Source organism: Corvus moneduloides, chromosome 4 (assembly GCF_009650955.1).
Source record: "Corvus moneduloides isolate bCorMon1 chromosome 4, bCorMon1.pri, whole genome shotgun sequence".
Lineage (NCBI taxonomy): Eukaryota > Metazoa > Chordata > Aves > Passeriformes > Corvidae > Corvus > Corvus moneduloides.
The window spans coordinates 32,159,649-32,182,335 of record NC_045479.1 but is presented as its reverse complement, the minus strand read 5'-3'; the positions used below and the strand labels follow the sequence as shown (position 1 = coordinate 32,182,335).

General features: G+C 35.4%; 1 protein-coding gene across 2 annotated transcripts in view; it reads left to right on the top strand.

Annotated features, from left to right (window-relative positions):
• The window catches only part of TMTC3 (transmembrane O-mannosyltransferase targeting cadherins 3), a 37,451-nt gene extending 27,973 nt beyond the window's left edge, over window positions 1-9,478 (top strand). For both annotated transcript variants that reach the window (XM_032107242.1, XM_032107243.1), the window contains exons 14-15: window positions 413-639; window positions 2,134-9,478. In XM_032107242.1, the coding sequence (XP_031963133.1) occupies window positions 413-639; window positions 2,134-2,948 (1,042 nt within the window). In that variant the 3' untranslated portion in view covers window positions 2,949-9,478. The remainder of the gene's footprint in view (window positions 1-412; window positions 640-2,133) is intronic.
• The last annotated feature ends 13,209 nt before the right edge of the window (window positions 9,479-22,687 follow it).

Below are 22,687 nucleotides of genomic sequence, written 5' to 3'. Positions count from 1 at the left end.
TGACATTAATTGCATTTTAGTTGAGCAATGTAGATGTGGCTATTGAGGCATCTGTCCAGTGTTTTGTTTGTTGTAATTCCCACTGGGACTTAGGGAGGTTCAAAGATGCCTGAACTATAGCTGTTGCAGTGTAATTACAGAGCCAAGTCAGGAACCCTTGATAACTTCTTTTTTTGTTCTTGTCCTACTTATGCATTTGTTGTGTATTTGTTGTGTACAGATTTTTGAGAGCTGAAAGCTTTATGTAAAAGAGGGTCTTGTATTGTTTTGTGCTTAAAACTAACAAAATTTAAAAAAAACCACTGTTAGATGACATCTACTGTCTGTAGGAAGGCAAACTTTCAAAAAACCTGTCAATTATTTTCATATGGGTAACAATAAAAGTTGAAGGTTAAATCTGGTTCTTCAACAGGGGAGAATTACTTCTAAAAATGAACAAACCTCTGAAAGCTAAGGAAGCTTACCTTAGAGCTCTAGAACTAGACAGAACCAATGCAGACCTGTGGTACAACTTGGCAATTGTTTACATTGAACTGAAAGATCCAACAGAAGCCCTGAAAAATTTCAACCGAGCACTAGAACTCAACCCAACACATAAACTGGCGTTATTCAACTCAGCACTGCTAATGCAGGAATCTGGTATGTTTATTGTCCCTTTTATACATATTGCGTATTTGCATTTATAGGATCCATACTACTTAATTATTTTTTTATTAACTGTTTTGTTTTTGGAAAGGTCATAGCATCGTCAAAAAATAAACTGTTTATTTATTATAGCTTTGTAATTTGTAGTGTATGGAATTTGTGCAAAGTGTATGTACAACCTTAGCTGATCAGCATCTTTAATACAAGTGCTATTTTACAATATAGTATCTTACACGTATAAAGAATAGTGTTACACAAACATCTTCAAAACTATGCCTATATGATCTTTAAAGATAATATTTAGTAAAATATGTGTACTACCTGATTTGCATTTATAGTGATTGATTTAATTTTTGACTCAAAATTCCAGCTTAAGTCTCTGGTCTTATATCAAGCTGTAGAAATATGAATGTTTTCATAGGTTCCTCTGTCATGCTGCTAATTAGGATGAATTCAGGTGGATTTTCATGAGGTTTTTTTTTCATACGTATAGCTCTGTAGGTAAGGGTGAGCCCTTAGTGAATTAAGGCTGTTGGAAAGAGTATTTGGCAAGTGAACTGCTAAGATTTGTTTCTCTCTTGTTGAGATGGTAAACTGCCCCTAAGAAAGGTAAAACAGTTGATTGAAGCTGAAGACACTTGATAATTTTCCATCTCTTCTCACATTGTAAGTTAGTAGTTCAACACATGCTCTGTTCCTTGTCTGTAGAAGTACAAGCAGCTTCAAACAAGCAGAAACATTAACTATTTAGTATTCAGTTCCTCATGCTGGACAGTGCAACACTGTTTCAGGGGGTGAAAGAGGGCAGATGAAAGCAGCTCCCCTATCCTTCAGTAAGTCTGTGTCCGGAATTTGTTACTAAAATATGTTCACTGTATTATTCAGTAAAATAGCACAGATCACAAGCTCATCTAGATAATCCTGGTATTGGCAGATAAAATTGTTTTGCTAAATCTTTTTTAAACTTTGTTGCAAATTAAAATATGGGGATTTCATTGTTTTGGTGTTCGACGGTATCTTAGTCTGGCTACAGTAGAAGTTACCTATCTCTGTTGAAACTTTTTCAGTCTATCTAAATGATATCTAAAATGAGATCTTCCACTCAAAGTTTGCCTCTGTAAGAGCTGGTTTGTCAGAACTGACGTCTTCTCTGGATTCCATTTGCTCAACTGTGCATGATAATAACTACTTTTAAGCTTGTAGAGACATCTTTTGTATCTGTTATACAAAACCTAAATATCATTCAGTAGCTAATAGAGTAATGATGCTGACTCTGGCAACAAGTCAACTGTATGTAGTTTCATTCTATAAAGAAAATAAATATCATTGACTTTTGCTGTTACACAGCTATGATAAAAAGTAGCATTTTAAACCCTTTCCCTTTTACAGTTGCATTTTAATTTGTATAAAGATTAGCATTTTAAAAATCCTTCAGAATAAATGCTTCAGGAAATACCTTGAGAATTAAATGCATTTTCTGTCATTTAGGTGATGCTCGACTTAGACCTGAAGCTAAACAAAGACTACTACATTATGTGAAAGAAGAACCACAGGATTCAAATGGGTACTTCAATTTGGGTATGCTAGCAATGGATGACAAAAAAGACATGGAAGCAGAGGCATGGATGAAGAAGGCCATAAGGTTACAGCCAAACTTCCGAAGTGCTTTGTTCAATTTGGCCCTGCTTTATTCTCAGACAGGAAAAGAATTGATGGCTTTGCCCGTCTTGGAAGACCTACTGAGATACTACCCTGATCATACCAAAGGTCTAATTTTGAAAGGAGATATCCTTATGAACCAAAAGAAGGATATTGTTGGAGCAAAAATGTGTTTTGAAAAAATTTTGGAACTGGATCCCAACAATGTGCAAGGAAAACATAATCTTTGTGTGGTTTATTTTGAAGAAAGAGATTTAATAAAGGCAGAAAAATGTCTGGTTGAAACACTAGCACTGGCACCTCATGAAGAGTATATTCAGCGTCATCTAAACATAGTTAGAAGTAAAATTGCATCACTCAGTGCTATGGAACAGTCATCACTTCCATCAGATGGGAATGCAGCTACAGAAGTAAAAAAAAGTTCATTTCAGAATTTGAAAGAAGCAAAAAGTGAGAAGACAACCACCCAATCAACAGCTGATAACAAGAGCGAGCGCTCAAAAAATAAGAAACCAACAGAGAAAAGCAGTGTGGACAAAGAGACTCCCAAAAAATCTACAAAAGAAATCAAAGACATTGAGAAAAAAAGAGTTGCTGCATTGAAAAGACTAGAAGAAATTGAACGTATATTAAATGGTGAATAGTCTTTACCAAGTCACAAAAGAATAAGGGGAGAATACTATTTTTAGTTATTGTTTAATTTGTGAGCCAACTGGAAAGTGTTCTCAGTGCTCTGAAAATAGAAATAATGTTGACTGCATATCACTTATCAAGCAGCAAAAGGCATTACAATGCTGTATGTGAGAAAACCACAACTTTTAAATATGATGGAGGTATGGGTGGGAACTGAAGGATAAAAGGTTGAGAAAAATCTTCTGTGCAGAATCCTAAATAGTGAGAAACTAGCACTCATAAAAATCGTTGGTAGTCAGGGATATTAATGCTACTTTCAAAGACTCAGTGGAAAAACTGAATGGTGAATTACTGGGATAAGCCAGACACTGTTTCTTTCCCCCAGCAAATCTGTATTGTCATTATCTACATTTCAGTTTACACATCAGCTGAAATTTTTCTAGACCTCTGCTATACAAGAAAAACAGTTTGTATTTGCATTATTTGTTTCCAGAACTTAACAAAGTCATCAAAATGCCACTGGATGTAGTATAGGGGGATGCAACTACACACTAAAATTTTCAGTTGCATTCTAAATATGGAATGATACTAACTTTTAGATGTTCTTTACTTACAATGCTAATGGTTTGTACTCTTTTACCTGGTAAGAAATCTTGCGGTGCTCTTAAGATCTTTAGACTCTGCTTTTTATTTTTAAGGAAATGTGTGGGGTTTCTTCAACTGTCAATCATCTGGTTGTTCTTAAAAATTGTATTAAAAAGGGTGGTTTTGTCACTTCCTCCCCAGTTCATTGAATGCTGAGAAATGCACTTTGGTACAGTAACCAGTATGCTATGCAGTAGTCTTTGTTGACTTTATGTCAACGGCTGTGGATTGACTCCTTGGTGTAGTGAATTCTTCCTTGTTTATAGCAATCTGGTTTTACTATTTCTGTCATTGAAACAGTATTTCTATTCTCGTTACTTTTTACAATACTAATATAAGCAATGTTTGCTCAAGGCAGTGCGATAATAATTAAGCCACTGAATTTAGTCGTGTTTAACACAAGGCAATGTAGGTAGTATCCTTTCAAATACTAAGTTCTGTTGTTTTGATACTTTGTCTTGGGTGTGTGGTTTTTATTAAATATTTATTTTGACTACTAAAATATTCCCATTTACACTTTTTCACTAATGCATCATTTTAATTTCTTACAGGAAATGAAAATCTTTGCAATTTCAGTATTGCTTTTATCCTTGTGCAATGCATATATTTTTGTTTAAATATGCTACCAATTACCTAAACCTGATTTTTTCCTTAATTCTGAGAAAGAAAAGAAGTGTAAGAGCTGGGTTCAGTCATAATTTTCACTGATCATTAAATCTCTTACTCTTCATGTTTTGTCTTATTTCATTATGTGGAAGTATTCCTTAACAGCTCTGCCATTCAAACTTAGTCCTTTCTGTACCTGCTCAACTTGCTGTCTTAGGCAGTAATCCAGCTGTAAGATGTAATAATTATCTCTGTGGGAGAGATCTTAAATAGGTAATGGGCTTCCTTGCACAGACCTTTTCTTTATTATGTTTCATTCTTAATGTTAGCACAACAATTGCTTACATGGTAATAACTTGGTGGGGAGGGGAAGTGTGTTTTAGAAAGCATGATTTACAAGCAGCTGACAGAACAAGTATGTGGTGTGCAGCTATTCTTCATAGAAAAAATATTTAAGTGCTACTTGCAGAGAAGTGCTCACAGGAATCTGTTGACCACACCTTGAAAATCACTTGTCTGTCAATAACTCAGATACTTGTACCTAAAATAGCTGGTATGTTGTCTTTTATAGAAACTTTAACTTGCATATTAAGTCTTCCTCCAAACCTTTGCTTTACAAAAGGATTAACCATTGTTCTGGGCAAGATGAAGGAACATTCATTTGAAAGTGGCAGGAACTAGGTAGTATGAAAAGGTACTTTCTGATAGAGAAGGTCAGGATTCTTCTCTCTTCTGTATGAAGAGCTCTTTAATTGCCATTGCCACACCATTTTTATTTGGTCTGTAAATTGAAGAGGCGAGTAAAGGCGCAGTCTCGATCTCTGCATCTGAGCCTCTGTCATGTCTTATCTTGACCGTCCAAGCAGCTCTTCACGGACTACCAAGAACTGTTAGATTTATTGATGCTAAGAAGTGCCGTCTGGTTTAACTAAAATCATCAGACAAATGTAAACTGAAGGTTGCTGGATGTCTTTCAGTCTGTTCTATTCCCCTTTTGTCTCTCTTAAAGAAAATTTAGTAAAAAACAAGTATTTTGACTAACAAGTTCTATTTATCCTGTTAGGATGTGTCAGCCATTTTAACCTTTAACAAAAATGGTTTAGTAAATGGAAGTGACATAACGTGAAAAATTATCAAAATAGCATTTGCGTATAGGAAAACTATCAAAAAGAGAATAATTTTGGTTTTGTCTGCTTGCAGATAGAACAAAATAATTGACAGGTATTTTCCCACTTCCAGTTTAACTTATCTTTTCTCTTCTTCCTGCCATCGTCATGTGCAAAACACATTAATATCCCCTTTCAGAATTCCCTAATTTCACTAACATGCAAGAACTAGGAATTTCTGAGAGTGGGACAGGCATACTAAAATAATTTTTAGCCCTCTAATCATACAGTGCAATTGCTGTGATTGCTGAAAAAATGTGAACAGATGTGTTATATCATCTTTGCATCCATACACAAAATTTTTTCCAGCTTACACATACAGCTGCAGAGTAAGCATTTTAAGTATGACATGTATTTGTGCATGTGATTTCAGTACAGTCTCATGCATTTGTCAGATTGTTCTTCAGATCTTTTGCAGGGGAGTATATGCATAGAGAGACTCATAAACATACAGATTAATTGGATATGCATGCATATAGTTGGAACACTTGGATACCTAGAGGTAGTGCAGTTGCAGAGGGACAACATGTGTAATTGTAGACTAAACTTAGAATATACAATCTTTTTGTCTGTTTTGCACAGAAACCTAGGATTTAATTGCAAGTATTCTTTATTTTCAAAGTATTCTTTGCATTACAACCAGTTAAAAACATGATCAGTCATATCTCATTTCTTTTTTTGTCTGTTGTTTCTTACCAGCTGGCAGTGAAGTAATCTAGTATTGTGAAGGTTAGGAAAATTTTCCTACAAGTAGGCATGTATGTAGAAAATGTTGGAAATTGGGGTGGAAAGGATTGAGTGGGACAGAAATCCCTTTCAGGGTGCAGTGCAGTTTGTACCTTGATTAGTCAACACTGAAAGTCAAGCTAGAGTGAACATACAGGAAGATTGCTGTGAAGGGAGGGCCTGGGAATAGGCAACCTCATGTTTACTGGCACCTCAGAGCAAAGCACTGTCCTGTGAGAAATACCAATATTCTGGGAGAGGAGTAAGCACTCAATAAGCAACAACTCCTGAAACATTATGGCACTGTGCGTGTAGGTTGTCCAGCACATCTCAGCAGCTTTCTCTTTCTCACAGCTGTTGGGCAATCCAAGCCCAGGGGGCATTGAGGGCGGCTCTTCAAGCAGCTACCACTTTGTTGTCAGAGGAGGCTTTTGCACAACCCAGCTGTGCCTTGTAGTTCACATACCGTTTTCAGGGTCATGGACCTTTGGGCTGAAAATGCAGGCATCTGTCCCTGAAGTTTCTAATGGAAACTCTATGAAGATCAAAGCAGTTCCAGGAAGTTTTTCAGCCATCCCAGTCTCTTGCAAACTTTGCATTGCACAGAAGCTCCAGGAAGGGTCCCAGTTTTGAGTGTACATGTCTGAGCTTTTCCTTGCAAATTCTATAAATCACTTCTGCCTGACACAATGTCTGGAACTGCAGCAGAACCTGCTGCTCCAGGAAAGTCCTGCCATGTAACCAAAACTATGCTTCAACTTTGAGCCTAAGAATCCTGCTTTGCTTAGAAACCTTGAGAATGGAAAGGCTGTAAGATACCTTCCATCCATCCTTTGCCTCACTTTCTCTGTGCAGTGTTTCAACTACAGCAAGAACCTGTCCTCCAGACCTCCAACATAGCTTATGAGAACATAACACATTCCTTCTTGAAATCAACATAGCTTAGGATGTTACATACATTACACTGCTACTTTTTGTTTTAAATAATCTTAGATTATGACACTATCTTAGAATATGACATAATTTTTATAGCACTGAGTGAATGGTAGTGTAGTTAATATTCTTAGAAAAACTTAAAAAACTGCTTTCTACGGTCTATTGCCTGTCTACAAACTAGTGGTTCTGCATGTGGGATGTGTGGCCCTTGCAAACAGCCAGAAGAAATCACATACGCATATCAACGAACAAAAGGCAACAATGACAAAACCAAACCAAAACAGGAAAAGAAAAAAACAACCAAACAAATCTGAGAACTTTATGCATAATTATCCTGGTTTGGGAAGAAAATAATAAACTATATAATTTTCCTGGGCTAGGAAATCATCCCAGAAAAACACATTTAACCTTCTCTCCACAGTCATAATTTAAAAGATTGCTGGAAAGAGAATTGGGCTTCATGAATACCATCTACTGTGAGCTAAGGAATTCTGTTTAGAATAAAATATTAGTATGTTATTACTCCAGCATAATGCAAACAACTATTAGCTGCTACATCTTTACTGGTGTCAGAAAGAGGCTACCAAAAAAAAAAAGCAAGTAAAAAAATCCTTGTTCACCTTGTGTCTTCACCAGTGCTTACAGAACTGTAAATGTCTTTTGCTAAATATCCATACAGAGACACTATGTTTACAGCAAATTTAGGGGTTATTTGCTTGCATGGGTGAGCTCAGTCTTTTGTGGTTACGGACAGAAACAAAGAAATGAAAAGCTTGGCTTGGTGGGGTGTTGCATGCAAGACTACACCTTGGCATTGTGGAAAAATGTATATATACTTACCAAAATTTTAGTTACTGATACATCACTGTAGCAGGCAAGTTGGTGTATTTGATACAGTTTTGGAGGGCGATCTAACATACAAGATTTATATGAGGCTATGAATAATGTGTCTCTTCTACACTGTAACTGTAGTGAATGTGAAGCTTTGAAGGACTCCACATAGAGTAGAAGAGAGCATTGGAATAAAGCACGTTCAGATACCCTACGCCTGTTTAGCATATATGTTTGTTCCTTACATGTAGTTATCAGGGTATTGTCTTTTTAAATAGGCATGGAAAGGTATTTTTAATTATATGAGTATTCATCTACACACAATGAGAGTAGGTGGAGGAGGAAAATACAACAATTACAGGATGTCTTACCAAAAGCAGAAGTCATAAATCTTGATTTTTAAAATACCGTCTAGAACATGCACTCACCTTGATTTCATTTGCAGTTGTTAACCCAGCCCTACACTTCAGTTGTACGTGAGCATCATTTGAGCACGATCTGTAGCGCCAGCTCCCCAGTACTGAGAGGTGGAAGGAGATCATGACAACGGGAGCTGACAGAATGGGGGATTAGTTATCACTCCTCAACCTCAAGCTGAATAATCAAGGTTTACTTGTTTGGGTGCACTGCTCGTTTCATCTGCAGGAATTATGGATGATTATCTCAGTTTGCAAGATACAGTGATTTCTCTGTTGATAAAAGAAGCTTAAAGGGAGTTTCTGAACACCCTTTCTACCCCTTGGACAGATTTTAAACAGATCTGGAATGCTGGGTTTCCTTCAACTCCATGCATGTACATTTATCAATTTTCCAGTATAAATAGCTGCAGACAAATAAATAGAATGGAAAGGTATGTGAAAGCTTAAATCTCATGAAACTCAAATACTGGGCAAAACCATAAAAGAAGCTGCATTCTGTACTACTTCTTTAGTTAGTTTTCATGAAGTTACAGTATGATCTGTAATGCTGACTCTTATTTGTATAAGTCACACTGTATTTCTACCCTTACTTGGGTGAATATAGTCAAAGTTTTAGTACAAATATTTAGGTTTAAATTTACCTTTCCAAGGATAATCCTTCAGATTAGGACCTAATTTGCATGTTCAGGAAAAGCAAAAATAAGAAACAGAATTAAGTTTTGGAACTTTTTTCCCTCTGATCAATATACATGAAAAATTATATATTTGACCAAAACCCAGATGTATTGCATAAGGATAAAAGCACCACTGAAATTACAAAGATGCATGAAGATTTTTCAAAGATGTTCCAGTAATCTTCAGTGGTTTATCTTATACTAAACTGTACTTTCTTTCCATTCATTTCCTTTATATTTTGATTATTTTTACTGACTGTAAGACCTTTTCCCCTAAATAACAGCTTTTAAAAAAAATTTGAGTATAAAATTGACTGATGATCTTTCATCTTACAAACACAAAACATACTGTGACTGTAGAAAAAGAGAAAACCACATAAAACAGAAAGCAACTGAAAAGCAAGAAAGCGAGTAGGGAGGTTTATTTTAAAAATTAATAACAAAATAGCAAACACTGTTATCTTACGTTGTTTTGTGTCTGGGTGTCCTAAGAGCCTTCTGGCTTATGAGGAAATAAAGCAAACTTTTAACTCATCAATTACTGACAATCTCAACTTCAGAGTCTAAAAGGCATGTCATATGCCTGTTTTTACTACTATGCTGTTCCTTCTTCAGCTCTAGATAAACTTACATAAAGGGATTGGGGGTGAGACTGAATTTCAGTAGCACAGTCTCTGTATTATTTTTAATATCTTTAGGTTCTCTTTCCTTTGTTCTCTTGTCTTTGTTTTTGTGGCAGTGATACTTTCTCACACTGCCAGTGTTCCAGGACAGAGGGCTGAAAAGAGGAGCTAACTGAAGGATTAAAGTCTTTATATGTAACTGATAAGCATCTTCAGTGTTCCGCTCTTTGCTTTTGATTAAATACATGTGGATACGGTATATATGTATATAAATTGCATAAGTAAGTCTTTGCTAAAAAAGTGGAGCACAGTTATTTCAACATTCACTATGAAAAGTGCTCATTTTGCTTTATTATTCAAAACTTTGGAACAGCAATGCAGAAAAATGCCTATGGGGACCGATGACCAAGTAACTGCTGCAGGTCATTACTCATTGAGAGGCAGCTGCACAAGTCACACAAATGATCAGCTAAGAGTAGAGACTTACATAAATAAATCAGTATAGTTGTATAATACATAGAGCATAACACCGTATGACTGATTTTTGCTGTTGTGTATCGTGATTGGATTTCTTTTACTCGTGATCTGGCAGGGTGTTGAGAAGGTGGGAGTTTTCTGCTTCCAGGGACTACAGCTGTTCAAACTGTTGTTATCTGCTGTTCATTATCACTTCAGAGGTGAAGGCTGCTATCTTTGTCTTGACCTCTTGGTAAGTATCTCATTAAAACGTGAAGCAGAGGGTTCATTCAACAGGCTAAACTAGAACACGATTTCCGGAAGATCGTGATTGTATCAATCTACAGATGAGGACAAAATTAGCTAGAATTGTTCTGTATTTCTGTCCTGCATGCAGCTATTTACAGAATGTTTTCTGCCTAGTCCTGGTAGCAATTCTGGTGTACCTTAGGCCAGTAACTACAAATCTTAAGCAACAATCCAACCCATGTTCTCCATGTGACAGGATAAATTGCAGTGCTCTAAATAACACCACTGGAAGATGTGGCCTCTGACCTGAGAAGCTTATCATCATGGAAGAATGTGATGATCTAAACTAGGAAATAAATAAAAATGGCATTTTTATTATATATTTGGGGCTAGCAAAATAGTGTCTAGGGTTTTACAAAGCTGCTTAATTCCACTGAAATATGACAGTCATGGTATTGTTTGGTAACCTTCCTCCAAGCCTGCGATTTTCTTCTTAAGAATTTACTGCTTTTCTGCAGCCGCATAATTAAAGAAAAAATACTAATTTGCTTTTAAATGTTACTGTCAAATCCCATATCAAAATTTTTTAGTTTTAATTCAACATAGATCCTGAAGCACATGTACATAGATTTGCACCAATAGAGAAACTGCTGTGAAGACCATGTTTGGAATATTGTAGGTACAACATGACTGGAAAGGCTTGAGGGGAATACTAAAAGATAAAAAAGATTTTTTACCACAAAGGTACCACAAGTGAGTCAAGACATGTTTACTCCACAGATTACTGGATGCTTGAGTATACACTAGATCAGTATCGCTTCCAACTTGCTTTACGCTTTTTCTGAGCATTCACTTTCAGATACTGAAAGATTGATTGCACAGACTGTGATTTCATTTGGTGTGGCTGCTCTGAGAAGGGATTCTGGAGTGTACCCAAGGGGGCCAGGGGCTGTAGCATATGATGTGCGAAGAGAGGCTGAAGCAGCTGGTTCATTTTTGCCTGAAGAGACGGGACTAGAGGGGCTTCTTACTGCCATCTTCAACTCTGGGAAGGTATTTGCACAGAAACAAATAATGCAAAAGGTAATGAACACAACCTGCAGCAAGGGAAGTTCTAAATAAATGCAAGAAAATAATTGTCCTCAGCATTCCCATATGCAGGTGATCCTGCTGTTCAGTGGTTCATCACCCACTTGGCATATTGCCTGCTTCAAGCTCTTCAGAAGTCACGGCCTGGTGAGGACAGGACTGTACTGGCCAACCACTTCAGCAGAGCCAGAATGAGACATTTTTTATGATAGGTGCCACTGGGGCTAACTCCAGGCAGATGTGTTAGAATTCAAAAATGTTCAGAAAAGGATAACAGCAACTAAATTAATGCAGAGATATCACAAAGTTACTTATGCAAGGATTTTCCAGGGAAGAATCACAGAACTTACAGTAAAGGTGAACAGGAAGTGACATTTCTTTATTTCTCTTAACACCAGGCTGAATGACTTAAGTGGGTGAAAATTTTGTTGTTAAAAATAATATCTTCACAGAACACATAATTAAATTTTGTTGTTCATTGCAAGGTGTTAGGGTTGCTGAGGTATAAAAGATCACAAGAAGCAAATAGCTACATTCATGAAAGTGGAGATCTGTGAAATGCCATGCAACTTTTGATTTAGGAAGGTATTTGTGTGCAAACTCCCAAAACCTCATAGGACATACCAAGAGAAGAATCTACCATGCACGGTTCCAAAACTTGTTTCTAAACTCTTCCCTAACCATTTGGCAGTAGAAACAGTCAGAGACTCCATAGCAAGCTAAATGGACTTTCGGTCTGACCCATGCCATAAAAAATATTATTGTTAACTTTAAAACCATTAGAGAAAAAAAGTAGAAAGGTTTTGCTTGGAGTAACTTAGAATAAACAATTATCTATTGCAACCCAGCTTTGACTATATAAATATAAATGAAGATCTTGTCGGTAATGTTTTTGGACGGAGGAATGTGTGGGGAACTTCAGCTTTGCAGATACAGACTGGGGAAAAATGTCAAGGATATGGTAAGATCTGGGTATTTGTATGCATACTGACCAGCCAGTGTTTAGTTAGATAGGTTGAGAACCTGCAGAAAGTAGCACTATTTAAAATGAGTTTTGATAAAGAGTGGAGTATTTACAAGGTTATGGCTGTAAAAAACCCAGCATACCAAAACCAGGCTTTCATGGGAAAAAAAAAAAAAAATTATTTAATATTAAATGGAATTAAAAGGCTGTAATCCATGTCTGGTTCTGCAAAAGGGAGATTTTATGTACAGATATACTAAAACAGTTCAATGGACTACAGAAAAAGATGGAAGTAAAATACCATAAAGTTCTTACTCTATGTAAGTTGAGATGCTATTTTCTAGTTGATTTCTCACACAAATAAAACACTTGATACAGTATTTCTGAAATTCAGTGCAGGAGAAACTAATAGTTAAACTACAAATGACAAGAATTAATGGAATTATTGGAGAATGGATAAAAGCTTTCCAATGGGAAAAGAGCAACAGAGAGTTCTGCAATATCTGGTGGCACAGTAGCTACTAGCGATGTTCCTAAAATAACTTGGCACTGAGCTTCTTTAATAATGTCAGTCATGACTGTGGTAGAAATACTGTAAAAATACTGATTGTATTTATTGACAATACAAATATGTAAGCATTGTCAATGCAGGGTAGGGTATTGTATAAAAATTGCTTATTTCAACTGGATTAGTAGAAATCTGATTAAATTCAATAGTAGATAATACAAAGTGATGCACCCTTCCCCTATATGGTGGGTCATCACAATCCTGGTTAAAAGCTAGAATTTAGCAAAGAAATAAGGTGGAAATGTACTTGGCTGTCCTACATAACAGCAGGATTGCAAATTAGTGAAATCATTTAGCCAGAAAATGATATGACTCTGTTGAAAAGGCAACTCCAGTAGAAATAAAGACACTGGTGATGCTTATCTGGACTACTCGCTTAGTTTTGATTGCCTATGTGCAGGATCAATAAATTAAAACAATTACACAAAATCTCCGCTGGATGGATAAGTAAAGCAGGAGGGTTGTCTTCTGCAAAGAGCCAGAGCTTGTTATCTGAGGCTAAACAAGTCAAAAGGGCATGTCTTTGTTGCGATATTCAGGAGGAGGGTTAAAACTGGAAGAAATATTGCCATTTAGGCTGAAAGCCAATGTTTGTACGAGAACAAAAAGGGAGAAAACAATTATAAATACACTCAAGCTGGAAATGAGGCAAAAGGCCCGGTCTACTGGAACAATATATTTTGGAACTGTCTTTGAAGGAGAATGGTGAGGGGAGGAAAAAAGTTATTTTAAGCTAAGGCTATGACCGGTTTTGAAAGTGAATGCATTAAATGCTACCTGTAATAATAAATAACTAAATTTTGTGATCCAGGAAGTTTATTCTAATTTTGTGCTTCCTTAAAGCACTCTAAGCTAAGAAATTGTAGGAATTTACATCCCATCCTCTGTTTATTTTAGAGCATATGTTTGAACTGGAGGTACTCTTGTGAAAGCAACAATGCCTGTTGCAAACTGATGTATTTGACATGTGAAGTCGTTCTGCACAGAACAATACAGAAATAGATCACATTAAATGTCCTGCTTTCAGTGCTTATAATTTTACTGAAATCTTAATGGAGCAGTGAAAAGTTGTCCAAACTTGTATGTTTATTTTCTTCCTGAATTATTTTGCCATCTTACTCCTTTGTACTGAGAAGCTCCCACTATAGGTTAAATAAGTGAGCTTTTAAAGAGCCAACTCAATGATGTTAAGAAAAATCCCTTGATGTTCAAGTCCTACATTGTGTGTGCCAAGTTACTGGTGCAGTTCATGGGGTAGTACATGAAGTTAACTGAAAGTTTGCAGTAGAATTCAGTTTTTCTAAAGATGCAAATAATTGCCTTTTTATATGTATTGGAGATGGTAGTGAAAGTCTTAAAAAACATTGGAGTGAATCAGTGCTGGGAAGGTAGAGAAGAATACGCAGTTCTCTGCCTTCCTTTGTTTTTCTTCCATGCCTGCTACCTGGTAGGCCAGTTTGCTACAAAAATTTATATAATTAAAGTTATTTATTCTAATTAATAATAATAATATGAAAATCTGGTTGTAAATTTAAAAAATTAATTGAAAATATATTACTAGTACCAGACTATATTCTTGGTTTTTTATATAATATATAATTCTGACTTTGTATATATATGAAAAGTAAGTTGTAGGCACAGAATTGTTTCCCCAAAACATTTTAACTAGTTAAGGTAATAAAGAATTACAATGCAATAGTAGACCTTACTATATTCTTTTATTCAGGAAATATGGGGAAAAAATGGTTGCTGAGGTAATTTGTTAAATTTCAAAGCCAAAAAAAAAAAAAACAGAGGAAGAAAAAGAGCAGTGGAAACAAGTCTAAGTTCAGAAGTCAGGAATGACAATACCAAAGAACATAGAGAATGTATCCTTAAATATAAAATATTGTGCCTAATTTAAGATAATCTTCCTGAGCAGCAGAGGTTTAAACCAAAACCTAGGAATGTGTCCCAGTATTTATCCCTCAGTGCCTTCTTGGTGGATAAAAACCTCTTTTCTGGAGTTTACTTCCCTCTGGGCATAGGTAGACACTGTGTGTCTCTACCTGGTGTGCTGGTGTCCTGGTGGAGTCAAATCCTTGTGTGTCTGTATTCTAAAAAGAGGATACAGGCAGTTTGTCATCCATCCCTATTCAGCAAACTCTTAAAAGTAAATATCGATTCATTTCAGATTTATATTACGCAAAACCAGTTAACTACACAGTTAATTTAACAATCCAAAGAGATTTTTTTTCTGTTTACTATGATGTTATAGCTTTTCCCACATTTTTCCTCCCTTAAGGATCATATTCTTCCCTTACCTGCAATCTTTCCAGAAAGTCTTAGCTGCCTTCAAAACTTTTATATCCTAGAAGATGTATGGTTTCACCTGTTTCTGTACAATCTGGACATTCATGTTCTAGACCTGTGAGGTGCTTAAATGTCTGATATGAGGGATACAAGGCTGGTACAAGTGCCAGTCCCCAGTAACCCTGCTCTGCTGCCGTGCAGAGGTTTCCTTGTGCACGCACCTCAGAAGCACCCTCAGCTCCTGCTTGTCAAAGATCTCGTGGGGTGAAGTTCCTGTCACTACATGTTTGTGTGTTCCCAAGCCATTAAGGCCCCCAAGTGCTCGGTTCTCAGCCTTCAGGAGGTGGAAACACACGAGCTTATGCTCCTATGGACACTTACTCCCTTGGCCCTTCTTAAAATGCATTGGGAAGATTCAGCCTTGAACCTTCATAATATTAAATACATAAATTAAGGAAAAAACATTTAATTTTTTTATGGTTTAGGGGCTTTTGGTTTGTTTGTTTCTTTGGTTGGGTTTTGGGTTTTTTTCGTTGTATTTTTTTGGGGTGGGCAGTTGGTTTTTTTGTATCTAGCAACTGTTAGTACATGTTGGCTTTGTATGCAGATGTTTGGGGTATGAAGGTAGCCTCTTGATTTGAGACTGCCCTCAGTCTGCACAGGGGCTACATTCTACAGCAAGCTTCCTGTACTCTCTTCCTGAGAATATTCCTTTGGGAGCAATAGGGATTTAGTTTAGTTCTTCATTAGGACACAAGCTGTTAGGAGTCAGGAATTCCCCTGACACTTGACCTATTCACATTCCATCTGAGAACTTGCATCATCTTTCATACTGCTTTATCTCATCGTTATTGAAAATGACAGTCTGGGGTTTCTTATTTAATTCTCTCCTGTATTCATAGAGAAGAGCTTGTTTGTGTGGATTTTTTTTTCTGTCTGGAATGATGTATTTTGTAAAGGAAAAAAAAGTAATTTTTAAACAATATAACAGAAAACTATGAGGATTTTGCTTTTCAAATATCTCTGAGTTCTGGTCTAAAGCAACTAGGTGCTTAATTTTTCTGTTTTGAACTCAGACCCCAGATATGTCTCATACATGAAAAGAATCTTGATTAGATTTTTCCCAAATGTGGTAATAAATTATGCTAGATGTGGAAAAAATGTTTCCTTCTCCTCCTCTTGTCACTTGTATTCCAGAATAGGATATTTTTGGTTTCTTTGTTCTGTACTATGATTCTGGTGAATAAAAACTCTTTTGCTTTAATTTTCTTTTTGGGAAAAATGTCTGTTTAAATAAGTGCTCGTAAGTCATCTCATAAAGTAGAAGACATACTCACTCAATTAATCCAGGAAAAAAAATGATCAGATTTGTGAAGATCTTGCGTTCTTCTATAATTACAGAAAAACATATGAGGTAGAGAGAGAGATAGATTGCATATAGGCAGCCATAGTCATTGAACACATTTTATTAAAGTTAGCAACGATGTGAAATGTTAGAGGTAATACCACGGTAATGATAATAGGGCAAATAAGTGTCAGGCAAAAGCAACTCTCATTAATCTGTTGAGTCATTTTCACTTTCAAAATATCAGTGGAGTGTAATTCAAAAGGAATATGATGAAAAAAACCCATAGAGAGTAAGGAAGAGGGGAAGTTATACATATATACCTATATATTTTGTATGTATATGCAATTTTTCATATGCACCTACTTACATTATTACATATTAGTATATAATATTGTCTACTAGAGATTATATATTATATAATGTACATATATATAAAAGTTTTCTGGCTGTTTTACCACATTGTTATTTATACATTTTAATGAGTTTCTTAGGGGATTCTGTATCTGTATGTTATTTTTCATAACTCTACTAGTTTATCTCTTCCTTTTCTGTATTCTTTTCTTTTAAGGCAAAAAACACATTTGATCAGATCCTGTGGGGGGTTGAAATTTTCAGAAAGCTTTGTATTGGCCACATGGATAAGCTATTGTATGACTGAAGTAGGAACTCAAATGTGACAGAAGGTAAGAAATTTTGCAGTTTATTCACTGCATCCTAATTGATGGTGCCTATGTTTTCATTCCACACTAAATGAAAGGAATGTAACACTAAGCTGAATGTGGCAGTTTCCAATCAACTAATTCATTACAGATTCATAGCCTGCCTTTTTCTCACAATAAGGGAATTAGAGCCATGTAACAGTATTGGTTACAGTATTCTCAGCCTGCCATGTCACTCAAATTAGTAAGTAAATAAACTACGAAAAATGTTGCCCGAATATTTTAGTAGATAAGTGTTATGCAAGATATGGCTTTGATCAAGTGGAACTTTGTATAATGAATGTGGATTTTTCACTGTATTCCACATTCAAATAGTATTTCCAAAAAGATTTCTTAAGTCGTGATCACAGCTATTCTCACAGATTTTTTTTACTTTGTAAACACATCAAAAACATTCAAAACGGAAATTGTGCTTCTACTTACACTTTGGTTGCTCTTTTATTCCTCTTGAGTAACTACAGTTAGAAATAATGCTATTCAAATAGAAGAACTCCATTAATAATAGAAATTTTTACTTACATTTTCAGGTAACCTGTGTAAGTATATCACACAGAGAGATAAATGAAATCAGACGAGGAAGAAAACTGTGTGGGATCTAGAGCAAGAAGACTTGAAAGGAAAGGAGGTCCTGGGGTTAAATCTCTTTCATACCTCTCACATGCATATAAACTGCTCTTAAATCATAGTGTTTGGATTTTTTAATCTCTAAGGAATTATAAACTTGAAAAAACACATTAACTCCAAAGAAATTAATGTGGATTTATTACACTCTGACTGTGCAGGTACCTGAGAGTTAGAGTCAACAATGAATTCATTTAACTTTGATCTAAAATCATGCTTAAAGATTAAATTTGTCATGAGATTTTAAAAACATAGGTAATGTGATGGAGGGAATATAATTTTGATAAGGCTAATCACAAATTCTATAGACCTGTACTTCAGGGTGTGGGATCTTGATGACAACAATATTTTAAAAGGAGAATATTTGTAAAACCTTTAATAATAATATATATACTTTTTTGTGTATTGGAAGGTACATATCAGAAATCAAAAATAACAGACTGAGAATCTGAGGAATAGTTTCCAAAGTGACCTGAAAGATGAATCCTGAAAATCTGTTGGTTCATAATTTTTTGCAGTTAGACTGTTAATAATTAATGCTGCTAATAGTAGGTATTTAACAGTATGCAAAATGTTAAACTTCTTAGAGTATCTTGATAATTCCCATGTTTATTTGACCTTACTGGAGATTCAGCTTTTATTTTGCATTTGTTGAGGTCAGCACTTCTGATTGTGTAACAGACCATTTTTCTTGTAGGTCTGTAAGAACTCAAGTTGTTAGAATAAGCTCTAGAATTTTTTGTAATGATCAGAAGAAAACACTGAAGATATGACCTTTGGTTTTCTTTCTTTTTGCATTTTATATGACTAAAAATTCTTACCTTTCAAGGTCAAATATGTTAAAAAATTATTATGAAATACTGCCTTCCATGAAAGCTTTGGGGGAATTTTTGCAGCAGACCTCTCCTTGAAATGCTGGCTAGTGAACTGAATGAAGTCCAAATTGTCTTTATATTCTGAGCAGAACTGAATTCCATGTGCATATTGTGTCTGTAACTTGCATTGAACACTTTAAAACTTATACAAAAAATGATGTTGTTGTGACTTTTCTTCAAGGAATTTTCAGAGACAGAATTTTTCTACTCACAATGGAACTAAGGACCAAAGAATGAAATTCCAAAGGAATTTCTGCTTTGTCTCTATTGGTGTCAATAACCACTGGTCTTTCTTTCTTGGTGGTAGTGTTGCATGTTTCTATCTCAGAGAACAGGCACTATGCGTGTATTCTAACGGCAGGTTGTAAAATACTCTGTTTCGAACCCAAGACACCAACACCGTTACTGGACTACTGCCACCATACAAGAAGTGGCAGATAATCTTAGGAGAGAATCATTTAGGAAAATCAGTGAATAAAAATAAATAATCTCAGTTGTAACAAATATTCCCATTTAAAAGATGTATTTGTATATAGATTGTTCAAAAATTACTCCCGTGCTTCAGGAAATTCATGATTAAAATGAGAGTTAATTATATCAAGGATCATAGGAAAATCATTTATGGTATTCCTAAAAGTCATATTTGTGTGATTTCACAGTAGAATGGATAATAAATATTCTTAAGTAAAGCATTGTTTAAAAAGCCAATTTATAGAGCTTTATTGTGTATTGTTCAAATGAACTTTTGAAGGTTCAATTAATTCTGGCCAATGTCAACACAGCAGTCTCTTGGGTAGGGAAAATCTGCCAGAATGTTTGGTGGGTGAGCAGCAGGTTGAGAAAAGCTGCATTGCTGGAAGCAGTGTGGCCACCAGTCTTGTGATGACCTGGTAATTGACCTTGTGAATAATCCTGTAAATGACCTTGTAAATCAGATCTTCTTAGGAGATTTGCTAATCCTCTTAGCAGTGAAGTAGCCAAGAACATAGGAGGAGAGCCAGGGCCAAAATCTTCCAGTTTACTGGAAAGTACTTTCAAAAAGTAAACAAATTCTGTCAAAGCAGAATCCTAGTTTTCAGGGGCGTCGTATGTTTATTAGCAATACCATGTGTGAATATTTTTTGCCTTCACTGAAGGATAGCCTTTAGTTATAAATCTGAATTCTAAAGGTACTTTGACTTGTAGTTTGAAGGCACAGGTGCTTCTCAGTGCACACAGGTTCTCACAGGTTCTCAGTGAAGGCACACAGGTTCTCAGTGCTGTTCAGTAAAACATTTATGATTGAAGTATTTTATATGATATCTTGGTAAGGTCCAGCCCACCTTCTGCTTGCAGATGAAAATACTTATTGTCTTTGTAATAGGTTCATTAGTTTGGGTTACATTCTCCCTCCTTATTCTAAAGCCAATTAGTCTGAAAAAGCCCAAAAGCAGTAAATTGGAGTTTTGAAGTTACACTGAATTGGGCCATTTGCAAGATTCACCTAGTATTCAGTGTTAAGTATGCTATTAATACATATATTTTCATAAAAATACAGTGATTCATTGTGACCCAAATCTGGAAAAAAAAATAACAAATAAAAGAAGAAGAAAAAAAGCATAAATTGTGTAGCCGTAAGGGTTAAGAAATATTTGGGAACTATTTCCATTTCAGCAACTAGGGTTAAATGAATAAACAAGTTCCTGTCTGTGAATATAGGTAACAAACTGATGCATCACTTCTCTTGTTCTGTTCATGTTATTTTGATTTTGGTAGTCACAAGAAATCATGGCCCAGTTTCTTCTCAAATAAACCCATAGTATCCTGCAATACTAAGTACTGAGTCAGAGACAAAGGTCATGGCATTTACCAGTATTTGATTATCCCTCTCTTCAAAATGGTGTTATTATGTTCATTTACAAATATTTAAATGTAAAACTTTGTGTAATCCAAGACTGATACGTTTTTTACATAAAAATTAGTGGTTGATGTGCAAATATAGGAAGATACTAAGGTACTCTCATTAATTACCAATAAGAAAAAGATAAAGAAAGACTTTTAAATATTTTTACTTTAAAATACATTTATTTTTTGGTCCAAAGAAAGTTTTAATTAGTATTACCTCCCAAAAGAATTACAAGAACACCAATGAAACAAAAATATCTACAACATTACATTAAGGATAATTTATTAAATCCCACTGCAAAAGAAAATGAAACAAAAAAAAAGTAGTGTTTTCCAAAGTAGAGGATTTTTTATTAAGAAAACTGAAGTCAAGAATACACTAAAGCTAATTCTGATTACAGTTTTGAAAACTGAAAAACATTGAAGGCTATACAACTAAGTTGAGAAACCTCTTCCATCTTTAGTGAGACCTTGGAGAAAGATGAATAACAAATCTGGTTTTGCTTCCTGATTTCCAGTTTTCTGTACTGCACAATTTTTGCTCATGCACTTTCCACACTGAGATCAGTCTTTTCTAGCAAGCTATAAGCAGTAGCAAACAACAGAATGGAAGAAAGAAGCCATGGTACAGTACCAAAACCCAATGTTTAGTTTAATGGAGCATCTGGAACATACTAAATTTAGTGGGTCTTACTTACTAGTGATACAAAGTTCAAATTAGTGCTGTTAAGGAGGTACTAACTTTAATTTTTCTATCAATAATTGTTAAACAAGACCGAGGCTGGCTTTTATTGCTCCAACATTTTAATTGCTGCACTTAGGCATGACCTGCTGTAAGTTCTGGAGAAATAAACTTTGGTCTTCTCTTTTTTTGTAGGAGATCAGATTAATTCTTGTTCTAACATCCTGAAACTTTAATGTCTGTAGGAAGATCTCTGTGAATTGGAACACAGAAGTGATAACTAAGATTTTGGGAGGTTTTTTCCCTATGTTCCAATTTTATTGCATTTATTTATATTGTTTCATTTTTAAATTATTTTTATTAGTAAGGTAGCTATGTTTAAGAGGTGTGTGTAGCTTACTTGTCTTTGTGCTGCATCTCTTAAAGCTGTGTAGGTGAGGAGTGAAAACTCCCTGATCTGCTCCCAGTAGTTCCACTTCCCAAACTATTTTCAGGAGATACTTTTAGTAGACCAGCTGGCACTGCCTTTTTTTTTTTCTTTTTTTTTTCTTTTTTTTTTTTTTTTTTTTTTTTTCTCTAGGCTGTGTATTAGTATTGATTTGGGGGACAAAATTACCTGGTGCTTATCAGCAAGATGTCTCTTTCTACAGCACTTTCTGATAAGTGACAGCAGACCTGAGAGGAAGCTGTAGTCATACAAAGCACATATAGATGATATTTGTAAGAGAAAACCCAGCTCATACTGCGCTTTTACAGGAAACACTCACTGCAAGACAGGATTTGTTTTGATTCGTCTCCCAACAGATGTGGAATTCCAAGTTTTGCAGATGAGGCTCTTCTCTTTTCTGATAAATATTTATCTTTTGAGTCACTTTAGGCCACGTTTTTCTATCCTCTTTCAGTAGAAATTCAGAAATTATAGAACTTCTGTTTCATTCTTCAAAAGATTTTGTTACATGAATTTGAAAAATGTCCATTTCTTCAGCTGTTCTTCTCCTATCTCAGCTTCTGGATGGAGCAACCTTTCTTTTAAACTAACCATAATTTAATACATTTTCTGTGGGTGAATCCTATGCCTTAGTTGAGCAAATACATGATTTTGTTTTCAAACCTTGCTTTTTGTAAAAATTCTGCATGGGGTATATTTAACTTAATTCTGCTTCTGTCTTAAATGCTCTGGTCTGTTTTAATTTCCAGAAGTACTTTTCAGTATCTTTGAACTTTTATTTATTTTAATGTATTTGGTTGTTCGGCACCAAACAAACTGAGTATACCAAACATTAGAAGTCATCCATCTGGATTTCTACTCTGTTCTCTATATTCTGTATGGTTTTAATTCTGTGCAGTTTTAAAAATTTTGCATCATATCCAAGGCCT